Genomic DNA, 17247 nt, shown 5'->3' with positions numbered 1-17247 from the left:
GTTCGCGTGAACGTATCGGCACGTAACAAACAAATTAATTAACAGGCGAGGTCAGCACCGCTAATGCAATACGGTAATGTAATTTGGGCGTTAAACTCAACGAGTTTAAATTCGATACATCACACAGGTGTCCGGCTAAGCTTTATTACATGATATCTATGGGATAATTAAACTGTTGTTTCGTAGCGATATAAAACCGATATTATAAATTGATTAACGATATATTTAGCGATCCATCCTCGGGGCGTATTACGTGCGCGGAAATATAAATGTTGGACGCGATGTATTTACATGCACGCAAAATTGCAATTTCGCTCGCGGTGAACCGACAATGTGCGCGGCGAGCACACGAACGTGCCGCGTGTTGGTCGATATTTTCGGCCATTTAACGTGTAACTATCTGATGCACGCTCCGCACTTCGCATTCGATTACGATTTTCAATGAAAAGATTCAACGAAAAAGTTTTTCCCCCCGCGCAATTGTACGCGAAGGAAAAAAAGATCCGTTATACACGCGGTCGCGTATAACGAGGTCGTATTGAACTTCACAAATGACTTTACTGTGGAAAACATACCTGCGCTCCCGCTCCTATTAGGCCTGATCCTCCCTCCCGCGACTCGCAGCAGACAGCATCCGTGGCGAGGTGGAACACGCAGATCTCGCGTTAGCCCCGGGCGATATGCGTAATAAAGGGACGGCCGCTTTTTCCTCACGTGGCACATTTGATTATCGTAACGTGTACGTTGTCCGTTTGAGCGCGCGGTAAAACGTTATCTCAAAGAGGTCTCGATTCACGCACGAGTCGACGAATTCCCGTATTTTCTGTCGCAACAATGAATTATTGGGGCTGCGGGATCCGCGAGAAGCAGGCACACGCGCTTCGAAAATAGATTAATTGACAAAACAGAGGACACTGAGGGAAAACGTATGATATGATATTTAAAGAGGGGAATGTCATTTTCATAGTAAATATTACTATAATATTGGTAACCATGCTTATGGTGCAACTTATTATATTAAGACCTTCATTTTGGTTATGGCATAAGTTGTACAAATACCAATATTATGATTGTGAAAACATTAATATAGTTTAAACGAACTATAATATTGTTGAATTGTACTGTAAAAATGTTTTGTAAAATTACAACTATAATAGTGGGTAATTTTGAGACCAACTATAATGTCAATTTTCTTGTGCATGTAATTTTGTATAACAAATTTTGCAATAATTTCTTAATTTGTTTTTTACACTTGTGTATACACGGTAAACAAATTTATGGCAAATTAAATTTTTTTTACTTGTACTCTGCAAAATTATAGACAAAAGTAAATTTACAACTATTACAGTTGGTCTCAAAATTATCCGCTATTATAGTTGTAATTTTACAAAATATTTTTACAGTGTAACTGTAAAAATATTGGGTACAAAAATGATTATAAATGATAGTGATATTATGATTACTGCAATTATTTGTTTTTTTTTCTGTCGGTGTAGCTCGTTAGGAAAGACTCGAAATAACATACAATAATACGGCTGCACTGAGAACAAGGTACTTGAAAAAATTTCTTTGTGGAATAAATTTGTTTCGCTGAAATGAAACTTTATTTAAATATGGCGAAATAAAATTTCATCTCTACAAATTAACAAGGAATATGAGATATACATATACTTCACAGAAATGTATATTTCGACATCACGAGTTTTTTTTTTAATAATCAATAAAAAATCGAAAGGTGCATCACGAGTAATATTTGCTTGCTGATATTTCAACTTCTTTTTTCCTCAGCGCATGCAAATCGTGACAAGTTTCTGAAATCGAAAACAGAAAAGTCAGCAATGCGCTTTCGGAGTTTTAAAACGAACGCAAACAAGCCGTTCAGCCAAAAATCTATTTGTTTACGCTCGCGATTTGGAAATCTGATTACACGGATAAAAAGATTGATGCCAGCGTCGTTTTGGCCCGCATTGGTCTCTCGTCCGTAACCTCATTAATTTAAAATCAATAAATCGTTTGCATAAATGGATTTCACCATCTCTACCTCTTCCTTCCTTTTTACTTCCCTTCTTTCGATATGTAATAACGAATCTAGAGGAAATTGAAGCTGCAAGCGGATCGTACGTTTCGAGCATTTTCTAATTTGCAAATATCGTCATGATAAATTCTTTTTAAGAGTTTCGCGCTTTAATCCGAACTTTCGCACTGTAAGAAAACATGAACTTCGCAATGTAAGAAAATCGTAACACACTTTGGGCGCATAAAACGATCTCTCGGTATGCAAGTCAATTTTACTTGGTAAAGTCGGCGCTTCTCCTCGAAATAGCCACGTCGGAAGGAAATATTCGCAAGAGAAATATATAAACACGGCGTGAAATGCGGCCGACGGAGAAATCGCAGACCTCCCCCTCAAACGGAAAGGGAGCAAGAACGCCGCAACTGCACGTGTATATTCGTGTCGAAAAATATGTCGCGGATATATGTGGGGGGGGGGGAAAAAATGTTCCAGTTCGGCCGCACGACCGATAAATCAATCGCCCCGAGCTTTAAGCGCATTCCGATTGGATATGCGGCGTTACGGTGATTCGGACGAAGTAATGATTATTGGAAAAAAATATCGGGAGCGGCAACGAACGCCACGCGAGCCACCGTAAGAAATTCCCGTTATTAAGGGGACGTACGTGACGGCCTCGTGATCCATTTTTTATTCCGAAATTTCCTCCCACCCGCAGCCCCACGGATGATTTATGGGCACTCTTCGTAAATGCGATAACTTATGCATATGCAGGACGCGGTAAACAACGTGGCTCGGGAGCGGGTTAATACTTAATAAAAACCTAATGCAGAATATAAAACATTCCGCCGATTAATATTTGACTTCGATACATTAAAAAAAAAATGCAGAATCAAGTGTTATCCCTGTAAGTGTTAGCGGCGTTTCTAAATTTCGTTCTCCTCACCCGACTCGAACCGGAAACTGCCGACGGTCTCGTAAAAGTCATAATAAACTCCGCGTAACGGTGGAAATAAAGTGTCACTATCAGATCGGGGATAGAGATGTCTAAGGAAAGAATTCTCGCGCGTCGTTACGCGCGCCGTTAAGGACGTTCCGTACAACCGCGGCCGTAAAACGGCTCGGCTGTGAGGTGCGATCGCGGAATCTGCGTTACGTAAGTCTAAGCACGCTTGTCCAGGCAATAATGGCGCGCTCGAGGATCGATCGAGCAACAAGTGAAGAACGCACAAGAATTTGTACGAGATGTCCGTTAACGGCGTGCTTACACACTGCTCTTTCTCTCTCTCTCTCTCTCTCTCTCTCTCTCTCTATCCCTCACTTTTTTCTCTCTTGCTGCGACGATCGCGAGAATGGAAGAACGTAAAAATAATGGGAGAAATTCCCTTCCTGCATGATTCAGTCTGCACGAGTGAAAACGAGCACTCATTTTTCGTATATTACTGCACTCTTGCACTTCACAAAAAAAAAATGTAAAGTTGAAAAATTAACGAACATTGGAAAAACAAAATAGCATTTGTCGTTCCATTTACACATTCCGTTCGCAGCTCATTAAATACATTTAATTACGACGTCTGACGATAATTATTTAGTAATTGATCCAATCTCGAGAGTATTTTGTCGGGCAATTGGATTTTCATTCTGCGAATTTATTTCGCTCGTTATTCCGAGGCGCGCCGACGCAATTACGCGCTTTTGTAGAAATTCCAATTTTTACATCACGCAAGGAACAAAAAGGAAGTAGCAGCCGTTTGACAATAGATATTACTCGTTAATATATTTTCCGGCGAACAAGAAAGATTGCGTCGACTGTGAAAGGGGATACCTTTTTTTCTCGTATCGCCGGTGCACGAAAGAGCAAAAGGGAGATTATATTGATCCAAGTTACGAGCTGCTTATTCCGAAGCCTGCCCCGAAGTCATTCGCGTATATATTGTAATTCCCGTCGAACGTTACATACATTACTAAAATATTTTCGCTGCTGGCAGTGTTCTCACGATCGGTGTATCAAAATACAGAAAAATTATGGAAATATTTTATATTTTCCAATATTAATGTTTTATAAAATTATTTTCATTTATCTTTTAAAGACAATTATAATCAGATCTTTCTCGAATAAAAGTCTGTTTTTTTTAGACGTTTTATAATTCGCGTCAAATTTCAGAAGCTCTTATTTATAATTTTCTACGTGCATTTTTAATACTTGACACGTGTATTTTAATATACTCCATACACATACGCATATTCCTGACTCTTTAAATATTTTTTACAGAGAGAATTTTTTCTTAAAAATTAACCTCGAAAATCGTGGTAATTGTAAAATAACATAAACCTTGAAGAATTTTACTATATTTTTAACAAAATTTACTAAAATTTTAATAAAACTTGGCTAAGTTTTAGTAAACTTTTTTAGAAGTGTAGTAAACTTTACTAAAATTTTACCAAATTTTATTAAAATTTTAGTAAATTTTGTTAAAAGTATAGTAAAATTCCTCGAGGTTTACCACGATTTTCAGGGTAATTTTTAAGAGAAAATTCTCTCCATGTTCGAATGTAGGTTCAAAATCACAAGTAGGACCTCTATCTCGACTTCCGACATAAATTATAGACATCGTGTAAAGTGGATTTAACAACAGTTATATTTAAAAGTACAGTAATATATAAAAAATTTATTACGCCAGCGAAATAAATTTTAAAACGTGCACCACGTAATTAAATCAAGATTATTGAAATAACGCTAATAGCCATATAATTGGCATACATGAAATGTTTCTACTGTTTGAAATCAATACTGATGATTATTAAATTATAGAGTTTAACGTAATCCCGTGTCTTCGTTTAATGAATTCTGCAGTTGTACACACGATCCAGTTATGTATTCGCTAATTGAGTAAATTGGAGAATTAAAACAATATTCAACATAATACTGATAAAAGGTTCCTAAGATAATTAATTATTCGCTTGTATTTGAAAATCTTTGCAAACCCTTCGGGACATTTCAACAAGGCGATTCAGATATTCCCTTAATTAAGAGTTTTTAAATGAGAAAGTAAGCTCCTCCGCTATTCTGCTCCGTATTCTGTATTAAACACGTGAACGGAACTTGCTCTTATTCTTAAATCAAGTTATATTTTTTTGCCGTTACGTTCTCTCAAGTAGGTATTTATTCTACTTACACGCCGAGAGAAAGATACTTCCATAGGAAAAGTCCCTGTGGGAATAAGATATAACGTTCAACATTAAAATAAATTTTTATACAAAAACACGGCGAGATAAAATTTTATTCTTAACCCAATAGAAACTGACTAGAGAAACGAGACATATTTCAGAAAAATATTCCGTCTCGCTGCAATCAAAATTCTTTTATAACCAATAAACGTTGAGGAAAACGTCGCGACTGCCATTCACTCTTTTGTATGTCGTTTTTGTAAATTTTTTTTCACCGTACTCACGTAGTGGAAAAAAGTATACGTGAACGTATATGATCTGTAACCGCACGCAAGTGTCCACAGTTGCTATTGAGTTCTCGGGTCTATGTGGGTTCGCTAAGCCCTTCGAAATGACCGTGCGGATCCTACCGAGTGTCACGATATACAGAGAGCTAATAGACAAGAGGCGTCTAAAATTTCGCCGGTTTAATTATCAAATGATTGTTCGCGACGACAAAGTGGTCCATGCCGCTAGCACAATGCCTGTAATCACCGGGATCATTGCCGTGGCGCGAGGTAGTCAGCGGGTTAATCAGTTTCTTGCCGCGGACGTCGAGAGCGTCGGAAGAAGCGCGCGCGTTATTAACCGCGTCGAAACGCGACCGAGAGGATTTTCGGTTAGCATACGAGAGAATAGGACGTAACCGGGTTGGAGCGTTTATAGAACGGGGGCTGGCACTTTACGAGGCGTTTCGCCCGCGATAAAACCGCCGTCACTCGCCGTTACACGTTATTGATCTTTGTTTACCACGGTAGAAGAGCCGACGAGAGCCGCGAGAGAAAGGCTGCTGCCCGCGCCTCGATCCCTCGCTTGGAAACGCGCGGGACAACGTGTCGGCCGACTTCTCGTTTTCCCCCGACTTCGAGATTAGCCGGTAAAAGTACGAAGCCGAAAGTTTGCGCCGCGGGAGAAGCGCGAATAAACGGGAAACGCGAGAGCCACCGCGCCGTCGAAAAGCCGTTTTGCCTGCCGCTTGCCGGTGTGGCGGGTGATGTAATTGATACATTCTCCGATACAAACGCCAGACAGTGCAGGAAGTGTTTCTAAAACTTGCGCTTATACATCTTCCATTAAGCTATTTTTACATTCGGTTGAATTCAACTGACTATCAGCCCTCAGAAACGTTTAGGTCACGAGACGCTTTTAATTTTTAATTGCTCATTTTAAAAGCTATTAACTGCACTGACATCTTATTACGCGAATAGGAATTTTTTTAGACAACTTTTCCGCCTGCGCCAGGGATTCCCGAAGTACCGGCCGTGAAAAATTCTTCAGCCATGATAAGATATCAATATCAATATCAAATTTGGATATGAGTTACAATTATTAAAATTTCCGTTGCGATATCAAAGACAGCAACAGCAATAGAAAAGATATGCGTTTTATAAGCTTTCGTATGTAATATTGCACATTGAAAAATATAGCACCCTAAAAAAGAAATAATTTCGGTATAAGTGGAATTCTCTAAATTTCGGAGGATTTTACTTATTTATGCCACAAAAGGATTTCCCTCCCCAAAAACAAGAGAGATAGTATAAGCATGATATTCTCACAAACAGCGAAATCCACTACTCGTTGGTTGTTTTGTGCTGCACGTAAAAGAACCAACTACTCTACTTCAAATCAACATTTCTTTTTTATATAAGGCATATTCCTCTTAATACAAGAGGAAAGCAGAATAATCCTAAATTTGCGACGAATGCTTTGCTTTATTAAAAGAGGAATATGTTGTAAAACATTGAGCTTAGAATATTAGATTACGGGACAAATCACTTTGAACGCAAAATACTTTTTTGGGGGGTTAGGTATTTATGAAATTATATTCACATACAAAATAACAATTTTTTAAGTAGCAAAATGGTATACAAATATAAGTAGACAATGAATTCACTCCCTCTCGTTTTCTAATAATTCCTGAATGATGAAAGATGTTTGCCGTTAAAAAAAAAAAATGAGTTGCGAGCCACATAAACTTGGGAAGCTTCGGTCTACATTGTGCAATAAAGCTTACTTAAACAATTAATATATAAATAATTAAAATGCATGATGTAACTTTATCGCGAGCATTACTTTCGAAATTTTTCACCGTTACTCTTTGCAGAATTTCCGACGTTAATCAAGCCCCGCTTTAATTACAGTAATGTATATTACCATTTGCTTTAATAAAGACCAACGTGCCAGAAATCGCCGGCCATAATTGGAATTTAGCGCGGACACGTGCGACTCGAATACCACCGGCGGAGTTACATTAAACAGTTACGGTCTTTTAATGCAATGTATAAAAAAACACACACACACACACGATCGAGTACCAGCACAACGGGCGCGCGGGCACCAAGTGGTGCAGCTTTTAAATTGCTCCGGCTTTCTGACGAGAGTCGCATTACCGGCGTCCGCGAGAAGTGCACGTTTAAAAAAAAAAAAAAAAACATAAATGCGCGCAGCGAAAGGGTTAATCGGCAATTTTTCTCGTAAAAGTTACGCTTTCAAATCAGCTTATAACTTGAAAGTTTGTCCGCAACTCTTTTTAACAGCGGCCATTAGCCGGGGCCGGCTTGAAAACGCAAGTCCTCGTCGAATTCCTCGCGAAACTCTGTCGTTATTTTTTTTCTTTCTCTTTCCTAACGATAAAAACGTAAATTGAGTACTCTCCGTTATATTCGTCCCGTAACAAGAAGATAAAACACCTCGATGTTACCCAAGGCACCGCGCGTCCCATGCATTTTCAATTCGCTTTAACGTCAAATTCGCCGCGCTGTAAATATTCCCCGGGTTATCTGGAAAACAATCAGAGCGCAACGGTATAGTTTTGTTTCGCGCGCGAAACATTGTTTGATTCGGTGATGAAATTTGTCTCGCCTTTATCGAACGAACAAAGCGCAAAACGTGACGGCGACGGCGGCAATGGCGGCCGGGGTCGACTACGAAGTGCAAACTATCGGGGATACTGATCTCCATTGTTGCAACTATATAACGAACGATGCCTTGTTAACGATATTGACCCTCTTACGGAACATTTGTTTTAGGACGCGACGATCATCTTGCAATAAAACAAGCGGGCTAACTAATTCGACTTGACAGTGCGTGTACCGGTACGTTTCTAGCCCGAAATTCACATGATTCTTTATATTTCAGACCTTTTTAAAGAAGTATTCCAAAGCGCGAAGAAGTTCGTCTATTTTTGAAAAATCGACACTTGTTTTTTTTTTTAACCGCACATTTTAATAATTTGCAACATTTTTTATTTATCTGAGTTTATTTTAGTTACGCTCAACAGATATATATTTTACATATATGCAAAAATATAATTTTATTAATTTCCAACAGATTATGACTTGAAAAGTATATTAATTTCACGTGACATAAAAACTAATAAACATTTGGTTATATTAAAATTTATAAATATTCACTAATTATATAAAAGTAGATACATAAAAGCGTACAAAAATACTTATACAAATATACTTATACAAGTTTTCTTTAAAAGAAAAAAAAACTTTCGAACTCTAGACCAGAATACTCTCTTAAGTACTGCCTTAAGATCTCAGCAATCAATTACAGAGCCCCATTAACATTTTAAAGCATTACTTAAGATGGTCTTGAAATAAGAATTTACTCTGAACATCGGCGCTAAGATACGTTACACGCGAGCAGCGAGAGAATACGAAAATGTGTACGAGAGCATTGAGCTTCTAAAAAACCGACCTAAAACATTTCCACTTTTTCGTCTTTTGAGATGCAAATGGAAAGCTAGATCGAAAGCGAAAAGTCTCCTCAAAAGCGTCAATTACTCGTGATTTAATTCCGAACATGACGACTTTTTTCCGATGTTTTAACGCCATTCCTCCCTTCCACCCCCTACCTCCCCTCGAATTTTCCAGTAGCCCTACGTAAATCGGTTTCCCCTATGAAAACAAGAAAAGAGTGTGTCGATATGAAAAACCACTTACTGAAAAGCGAATTACAAAGAAGGATCTTTGTCCATTCAATATCCTCCGGCGTGTTTTTCTTTCGGGGAAAACAATCCCGTATCAATTTTTGTAAACCGGCAATCCTCACATTCAATACATTGTTCGAGACGTATGCGTTAACGGTAATATTTCGCACGTTCCCAGCAAAATTCTTCTTTAATAAACTTCTACATTACATTACGCACGCACTCGCGGGTAAAGGGAAATTTTTACAACGGGATAAAAAGTTATATTTAAAAATAAATATTATGTCGAAATGGTGATCTCCATCAAATAAAAAGTCGTTTTTGCAAACAAGTCATACCAGTTTTGACGGCATGCAATAAAAACATTTTAATCGCCGCTTTTGCAAGGTTTCGGGTTGAGTATACTTGAAATATTACATTGTTGTTAAAAAACAAAAAAAAAAGAGCGAACGCAGTGTGTAACCGACTAATAATTCACTTTGGACTTTCTCTCGCGAACGCACGCGATAAATTCGTTAGCGTACACACAGCGTGGCGACGCGTCGCGACGCATTAACTGCGCCCAAGCTTTTTTCGATAGCTGCATATGCGTATATAATGCTGCACATTTCATTGGATACCGCGCGTCGATAGTATAACTAACGAGCTTCGGATTTCTGCCGCATGACCATTGACCGCATAAAATTTCGAGAGATAAATTTCACTCGTCGCGCGTCCGGGGAGGGGGGAAAAAAAAGCTTCGGGATACTCTAAAACAAACGTGACGAAAATTTATGACAGATCTGTCGGGCGTGTAAACGGGCGCGGCCTCATCATCGGCCCGGATTCGTTTATTACGAGGGATGAAAAGAACTCGAGGGAGATAGTATCTAAAATGCATGATTAAAATATTAATTAATTCGCGCGCGGAATTTAATTACGGATACGCGTCGCCACTGTTTACGGAAGCTCGCGATATTTCCATTATCAATTCAATAATTTATCACCCCATTTTTCTCCCGCGCGATGCACGGGCGAAGGGGAAAAAAAAACTTCGATGCACCGTGCGGGCCCCGTGCGGGGAAATTTCTTTAATATTAATCCATCTCAGCCTTGGAACTTTCACGTCGTCGCTTAACTGGCAATTAGGATGCTTTTTTTTAAAATATCTTTGCTGCCTAATTTTTTTCTCTTCCACAGCATTATTCGGCATTACTCAGCCTTCAAAACTGGTGTGACGTTTACTTTATTTATATAGGCCAACCATCGATTCGATAACGAATTATTTACGCTTTGTACTTCGTATCCTCACATTCGCTTCTTTGTGTTTCGTTGTAGAGCATAAAAAGATATAACAGATAAATAAACAGCTTAGAATCCGGGGGAGAGCATACAGAAATCATTACCGAGCAATTACTATAATGAAAAATTTGCTGGAAAGGTAAAATGTAATGCGAAAATTACGTAGCAAACAACATAGAAGTTCTAATGAAATATTTATAGAAACAGTAGTGAAACAAAAAATAAGAGTAGAAATAGCATTGAATATGGCATAACCATTATTTTAAAATTAAAAATGCATGTGTTACATCTCAAATTATTAGTAAAAATATAAAAATATATCATAAATTTGAGTATCTCTAAAATTTGAGCACAATTCTCTTATTGATTTAAAAGTTATTTATTTTCTCTTGTTTGCTCTTGATTTTTATTAATTAATTAAATCACATTTTTTACACATACTAGTGAAACTCTAATAAATATTCGTGCAAAAGTACATTATAATCTACATATTATCATTTTTGTTGCATACATCATTATAAATCAAATGTTCGTTTCGTTGTTTCATTCTTTGCAGTTGCGTCAAAATTCAAATGTAATTACAATTAAAATTTTTTGTCGCTGGTTGTTTCAATATCGAAAAGAAAAAAACAAGTGCCCAAAAAACCTGCAGTTTTTACACGAAGAGAACGATTTTTTGGTGAATTTTACCTAAAAATTTAGCTAACTACAGTTCGGACTGATACTCTTGATTGGACCATCAAAATTATGTAGGACACTCAAACTGCTGGCTAAAAAAAAAACGGCAAAACTTTTCGCAATATTTCCATCACGTTTTTGCGTTTTTCCGCATAATTGTTCTGGCGAGCCAAAAAAAAAAAAAAAAAAAAAAAAAATATTTTTATTTTCTAACTTAAAAATTTTTATAGATACCCGAGCAAAGATCTCCTTTTTACGTAAATTTCAATAGCGTTACAACGGCCAACGACGCCCGTAAGATTCTTTTCCCCGAGCGTTAAGGGATGCGAAGGCTATAAGGCCGTGTGTATGCCACCCGGGGTGCCGCCAGCGCCGTTGTACGCCGTTACTCCTCATTATCAATGCATACGCGGGTGTGATATCGCCGGACGGTGTATTAATTTATGAACGGCGTTGGATACAACGTCACGTGTACGCCACCCGGTGTTGTTAGCGGGGCGACAAATTCGGCGGCACGAGGTTCTCCTCGACCGGAGGGAGGCGCTTCGCGCTACGGTCTCCCTCTCGCCACCCTCCCGCGGGATCGGGGGGAAGGGGAGAGGTGGGAAAAAAGTCGGCCCCCCCCCCCGCGATTTTAATCTCGCGCGTCTACGTCGCGCGATCCGCCGCGCCGGCCAGTCTCGGGGGCATGAATAATACGCGCATCGCGGGCTAGAATAATTTCAACGTTGAATTCAAATCCGGGATCGATGAGGCCTACTCCCGAGGCCGACGATCTAACCCAGTTTCGCCCTTCGCGAGAGAGCGGTCTGTGTGCGCCGCGCGCGCTGTCCTCCTCGTTCCGCGAGGAGTAGCGAGTCGATAAAAACGCAATTTTGCACCGCCACGTTCGTTAGCGTGCTACGAACCCTCCCCTCCCCCCTCCTCCCCCTCGGTTCTCGCGCGAGGAGAGCGTAACGGTGACGTGGAGAAGGTCGAGGAACGAAGTTGCCCCCGACGAACCTGAGCGAAAACCTCGGCGTAAAACCGCGAACTCGGAGCGAAAACCAATTTCGCCGATTGACCGCGGCGATTTGATCGCAACTACCACCCTCTCCCCTCCCCCCTTTTCTTCGTTCGCGATCGTTTAATAATGCATCGCCGTTAATCATATATAGCCGTCGTTAATAATGCATAACCGCGGATTACGTGTGTATGTCTCCCGACGTGGCTCTATACGTGGGAGATAGACGGAGTAACACGGGTGAACGCTACTTATTTTATTCACGAGAGGTCGACCCATCATTTGTCTTTAATAAATATTTTATCCTTGTTTGGAATAAGGTCGGGCGGTACTTAAATAGTCAACCGGTGCAATATTCAAGTCTGGCCGGGGTGACGCTTCGTTTTCCTCGCTACTCGCAATAAGTTTTCCTCGAGGTCTTTTTAAGCTGCTTACCAGCGGCTCGTTTAATTAGATTTGGCAATCAACTTAAATTCGAGAGAATCGTTTCTTAGCTCCGCTTCGAGATTGCGCTTTAAGGCTTCAATTCGGCAGGCAGAACTGAAAAAAACTTTCAGTTTCTTGATAGTCGACACGAGAATATTATTGAGAGGCACCGGGACTCGCTTCAATGGCATCTCCCCTTCTTTTTCCTTGCGTTATATCTCTTAACGGGACCACCCTTCGAGGGGGGAAATTGGAGGGGAAAATCTGCCTCTCATCACTTCCTTTCAAAACTGCTCACAATAACTCTGATGACGACGGTGGATGTTTAAGGCCGGGCCAGTTACGCTCGAAGTTCTGAACAGGGACACAGAGGGCAATTTCGGAAAGTAGGGTGAGAAGTGAATTTCTAAGCATGGGCACCACAAAAGCACCGCCAGGCGATCTTACTCGAAACTCGAAGGACGAAGTCTGAATTAAAGTATACCAAACGGAGTTTGGATTTACTCTCTCGTCTCTCAATAAAATAAGCGTTGTTTCCTCGTCAGCGTACGACCCGCATCTGTTTTCCGCGCGTCGCGCATCATCGCTTGTACGTTACGGCGAAAAAGCCCCGTATCGGGGCTGAGCACAAGGCGGTACACGCTTCTCTCAACGCACGCACGTACGTACGCACCACGTGAGCTGGTCACAACGTCACGACGTCGGCATTGTTCCATTGTTCTCTCACTCACCACCCCCGTGCGCGTAACACACCCCCGTGCGCGAAGTCATCCCCCTTCGCCATCGAGGGAGAGCCGCCCGCGGCTTAATTAACGGGCGCATCGCGTGAAGCGTGCGGCTCGCATGTCGCCCGCGGAAGAAACGTGATCCCAACACGTTTTCCCCTCTTCTTTTTCCCCTCCCTCCTTCCCCGGCCGCCCGCGAACGTGGCGCTTAATTAGAGGGGAAGGGAGGAAGTGACAAGCGTACGGGAAAGTCGGCGGAGCCGCGTCTTTTGGACGACGGCACCGGGACACGCACGGGGAAAACGCGCACTGCGAAACTCTCGCGGCGGGGGAGGAAGGGGGATGGGGAAAGCGCGCGGCGGGGGGGGGGGGAAGCGTGAAAAACGGGGAGGAGCGCACACCGCGCACACACACTCTCGCGGATACGAGCGGATACCTACGAATATATTGCGCGAATATTTGCGGGCGCTCTCGCGCGGGGTGCGTGTGTCCCCGCGCCGCGTGATAAGAGCGCGTAGGAGGAGGAGGTTGGTGCTCGCTCGCCCCGCGACCCTCGGCCGACGAAGGTTCGTCGAAGACTGGTCGGCCGCAGGGTGGGAGGGCTCTTTTTCAAAGGCGGCGTTTTCTCGACGGCGACGGCGACGGCGGCGGCGTCGGCGGCGGTGGCGGCGAAGCTTCCGGATGGAGGGTAACGGGCATGCGTGTGACGGACGGCACACGATCGGCACAAGGGTGTGCCGGGGAGAGAAACGCGTGATCCGGAAATGATAGCTTGCGGTCGCTCGTTCGTTCGTGTTGCGCGACGAATCGCGTCGTCGTCGTCGTCGTAGTCGTCGTCGTCGTAGCGTTTCGAGTGATGTAGATTAGACTGCCTGTGGAGCTTTGATTCACCTTCTCCCTCCCTCCCCCTCTCTTTCGTTCTCTCTCTCTCTCTCCCTGTCCCGCCCTCTCGTTTTCGCTCCCCAAGAGCAATCGGGGAATCGCGTTTCGCACTCGCCCGACTAAAAGGGGATCGCGTTTCGCAGGTCGTCGGCGGGTTCATGCATTAACAGCGAATTTCCGGCGAGATTTGCAAACTCGATAACGGCACGATACCGTTGTAACGGTAAAAAGTTGTAATTGATACGGCAGATTGTCCGACTTTCTAACTAAAATGAAGCTCGAACGAAGGCGCGGGGTAATATTCGAAATATGTATTGCGCAATAAAATGGAAAATGTGCCTGACTTAAAAGAGAAAGAGAGAGAAAATAAAAAGAGCAGATTTCCCGCGTTCGGTTCCACCGCGAAATGCCCGTTCGACCGCACTGCGGTAAAGCGAAGTTATTGGATCACCTGATATCTCGCCCACTCGCGGATCATCCCTATTTTCCGCCTCGAAACCCTTATCGCGGTACAATCTTCTTAAGCGACGACTACTACTATCTGATACTCGCTATCTGATTGCCTTTCTATCAACACAGATATATATATATATATATATATATATATATATATATATATATAAACACATCAGCGCCAAACTTTTACCCAAATCCCTAATGCCAATAAAGCGAAAACGTATATCGATTTTCGAATCGTCTGATCTCTCGATAAAGAAAGAAAGGAGTATACAGCCGCTATTATCAAAATAATAGCGATACCTCGGTACTTATAAATGTATAAACTATAACAAACTCTTGCAAGGCCAGCTACGATCTTGGAAGCGTGCAGGCAAAAACGTTGAAGTAAAAAAAATTAGAAAACTAGTTGGCGACTCACCAGCCGGCGATGCCGTTCGGTTGTATCTCCTGCAGGAATATGCCGAGCTCGCCCTTGTCCTTGCTCCGAAGCCCGACCACGCTGAATCCCAAGCTGGTACCCTCCGGTTTGTACAGCTGGAGGAACACAAAGTCGTCTCGATCAGCACGATATTTAAAAATAATTAATATCCGCTAAGTGTAAGTTAATTATGCAACCGATGAATGTTTTGAACGTAAAATTATCTACAGGTCTACAGCAGATCTTGACACTGAATATAATTTTTACTATTTGACTTTAAAAATAATTATATTGTATTCTACAGTAATTAACACTGCACATAATTATATTGTATTTTTTTTCTTCGCGTGAAAGATGAACGCAGAAATCGTAACAAAATATAAAAGGGAGACCCCTGAGGCAAGATGTGCTGTAAAGTTTTATGTCATATGAAAAATGCAGAGAGCTCACCTGCACTGTAAATATCTGTCGTCCCTTCGCCGCGGCTTCGATGACTTTTTTAAACTCCTTCGCGTAAGTGGGCGTGGTTATAGGCGGCATTCCCATAACTTCCGAGACGAGACTGGGACTGGTGACCTATAACAAAGTAGATCTTTCAGGTACATAAAAAGTACATGGCCGATTCTCATCTACGATCAACTAATGTAAAAAAATTACCTGTGCGCTCGTGTCCTCGCTGCTGCTGTGCAGCAACGGGGCAACAGGGACCCTCTGGTCCTCCAGCTCACTGCTGTCCTGCTGATACAGATCCTGATATATGTTCGGTCCAAGTGGCTGCACCGGAGTACTCGGCACCGAGAGCTCGAGTTGCCCGCTGATGTTGATGTCAAAGTCACCCGGCAGGATGGACGGGTGATGCGTTAACTGTGTGTTCAGCTCAATCAGGGAGTCCTGAATCGTGACTATGCTGCGGAACACTGGGTCCTCCAGCAGTGAGATCAGCGACTTGAGGTCCTGCGACGTGTGCATCTGCAACTTGGGGTCGTCGCAGTCCTCCACTCGTTCCTGCACGTGCTCCAGCAGGTGGAGCGCCGTAGATATGTCTGCGAGCACAAGCGGCACGGCGAAACGTTAATCGGAAATAAAATAAGATAAAAGGAAAATCGATAGTACAAAGCACGAATCAATATTCGTTACAGTTTTCTGTATGTCGGACAATACCTGCGCTGAGCGGCATAGTGAGTAATCCTTTGCTCTCTGGTCAGTAGCCAAATTCACACGAGCTCCTCGCGCACCCAACTGAAACAGAGAATATAGAGAGATGACATTTCGCGCGAACGTCACGTTCCCCTTAACCTCAAAACGCTGACGGAACGCTGGCGAGTCAAGATACGTTTCCTCGACGGGCGATGATAATGATAAACTGTCATTAAGCCGCGGGCACGCGAATATCGATTCGGAAGCTACGGAGCCGCGGGATCGTCCCGGGGAATTTCAATATTACTCACCTCACTCGGCTCACCTCGCGCGGGAGTGGAGAGAATTCGCGAATACGATTTTCGACGCGTTCCTACGGTCTCTCTATTACGCGATAACGAAGAAGCGATCGTCGCATTACAGTCCGAGAGCGACGGGCGATTGCATCTTGGTGTCAGCTGACTTGACCGAACTATATATCGCGTTATCGAGCTCCTGCCTCACGTATACCACACGCAACATCGAGAATTCGGAGCGCGGGCACGCATTCCGTTCGGTCGGCGATCACGTGGTATAGCGCCGCCATTTTCAAACGCGAGCTCGGAGCGGCATAAGGCTTTCGACGATTATAATTCGTTAGATTCCAGGATAATCATGATATTAATAATAGATTGTTGCAGTAATAATAATTGTAAATATAATAATGTTATAATGGTTATTATTATTATTATTATTAATTTTTAAAAAGCTACTGGCATATTATTTATCACATTTTTATAGATATCTCTTGAATGAAAAGTGAAAATAAATTTTTGTAATCCTAAACTGAAAAACGTCTTCTATCAGATGTTTTAGTAGTTTTTATAATACTGCTTCACATTTTGTAATTATATATATCATACAATATATCTGACACGTTTACAATGATATTATACAGAAAACAAAATTTTCAATTTGATGTTTTAAGTATATAATTATAACTTTGATATAAGCGAGAAATATATGCATATCGGAATAGGCAATATTTTATCTTTACATTTGAAATTTTATCGGTCGAATAGTTAACTTATTATTACTGTA

At 41.8% G+C, this 17247-nt stretch overlaps 1 protein-coding gene across 5 annotated transcripts in view; it reads right to left on the bottom strand.

Moving 5' to 3' along the window:
* The window catches only part of LOC105834064, a 124345-nt gene extending 107665 nt beyond the window's left edge, over positions 1 to 16680 (bottom strand). For 2 of the 5 annotated variants that reach the window (XM_036289939.1, XM_036289941.1), the window contains exons 1-5: positions 16479 to 16680; positions 16192 to 16269; positions 15688 to 16073; positions 15481 to 15606; positions 15031 to 15146 (exon numbers count right to left, since the gene is read on the bottom strand). In XM_036289939.1, the coding sequence (XP_036145832.1) occupies positions 15031 to 15146; positions 15481 to 15606; positions 15688 to 16073; positions 16192 to 16207 (644 nt within the window). In that variant the 5' untranslated portion in view covers positions 16208 to 16269; positions 16479 to 16680. Of the gene's footprint in view, positions 1 to 13711; positions 14329 to 15030; positions 15147 to 15480; positions 15607 to 15687; positions 16074 to 16191; positions 16270 to 16478 lie in introns of those variants that run through there. The other 3 variants (XM_036289940.1, XM_036289942.1, XM_036289944.1) reach the window with 2 other exon arrangements.
* Between the last annotated feature and the right edge of the window lie 567 nt (positions 16681 to 17247).

The sequence above is a fragment of the Monomorium pharaonis genome, chromosome 7 (assembly GCF_013373865.1).
Source record: "Monomorium pharaonis isolate MP-MQ-018 chromosome 7, ASM1337386v2, whole genome shotgun sequence".
Lineage (NCBI taxonomy): Eukaryota > Metazoa > Arthropoda > Insecta > Hymenoptera > Formicidae > Monomorium > Monomorium pharaonis.
This window is presented reverse-complemented; position numbering and strand designations above follow the sequence as displayed.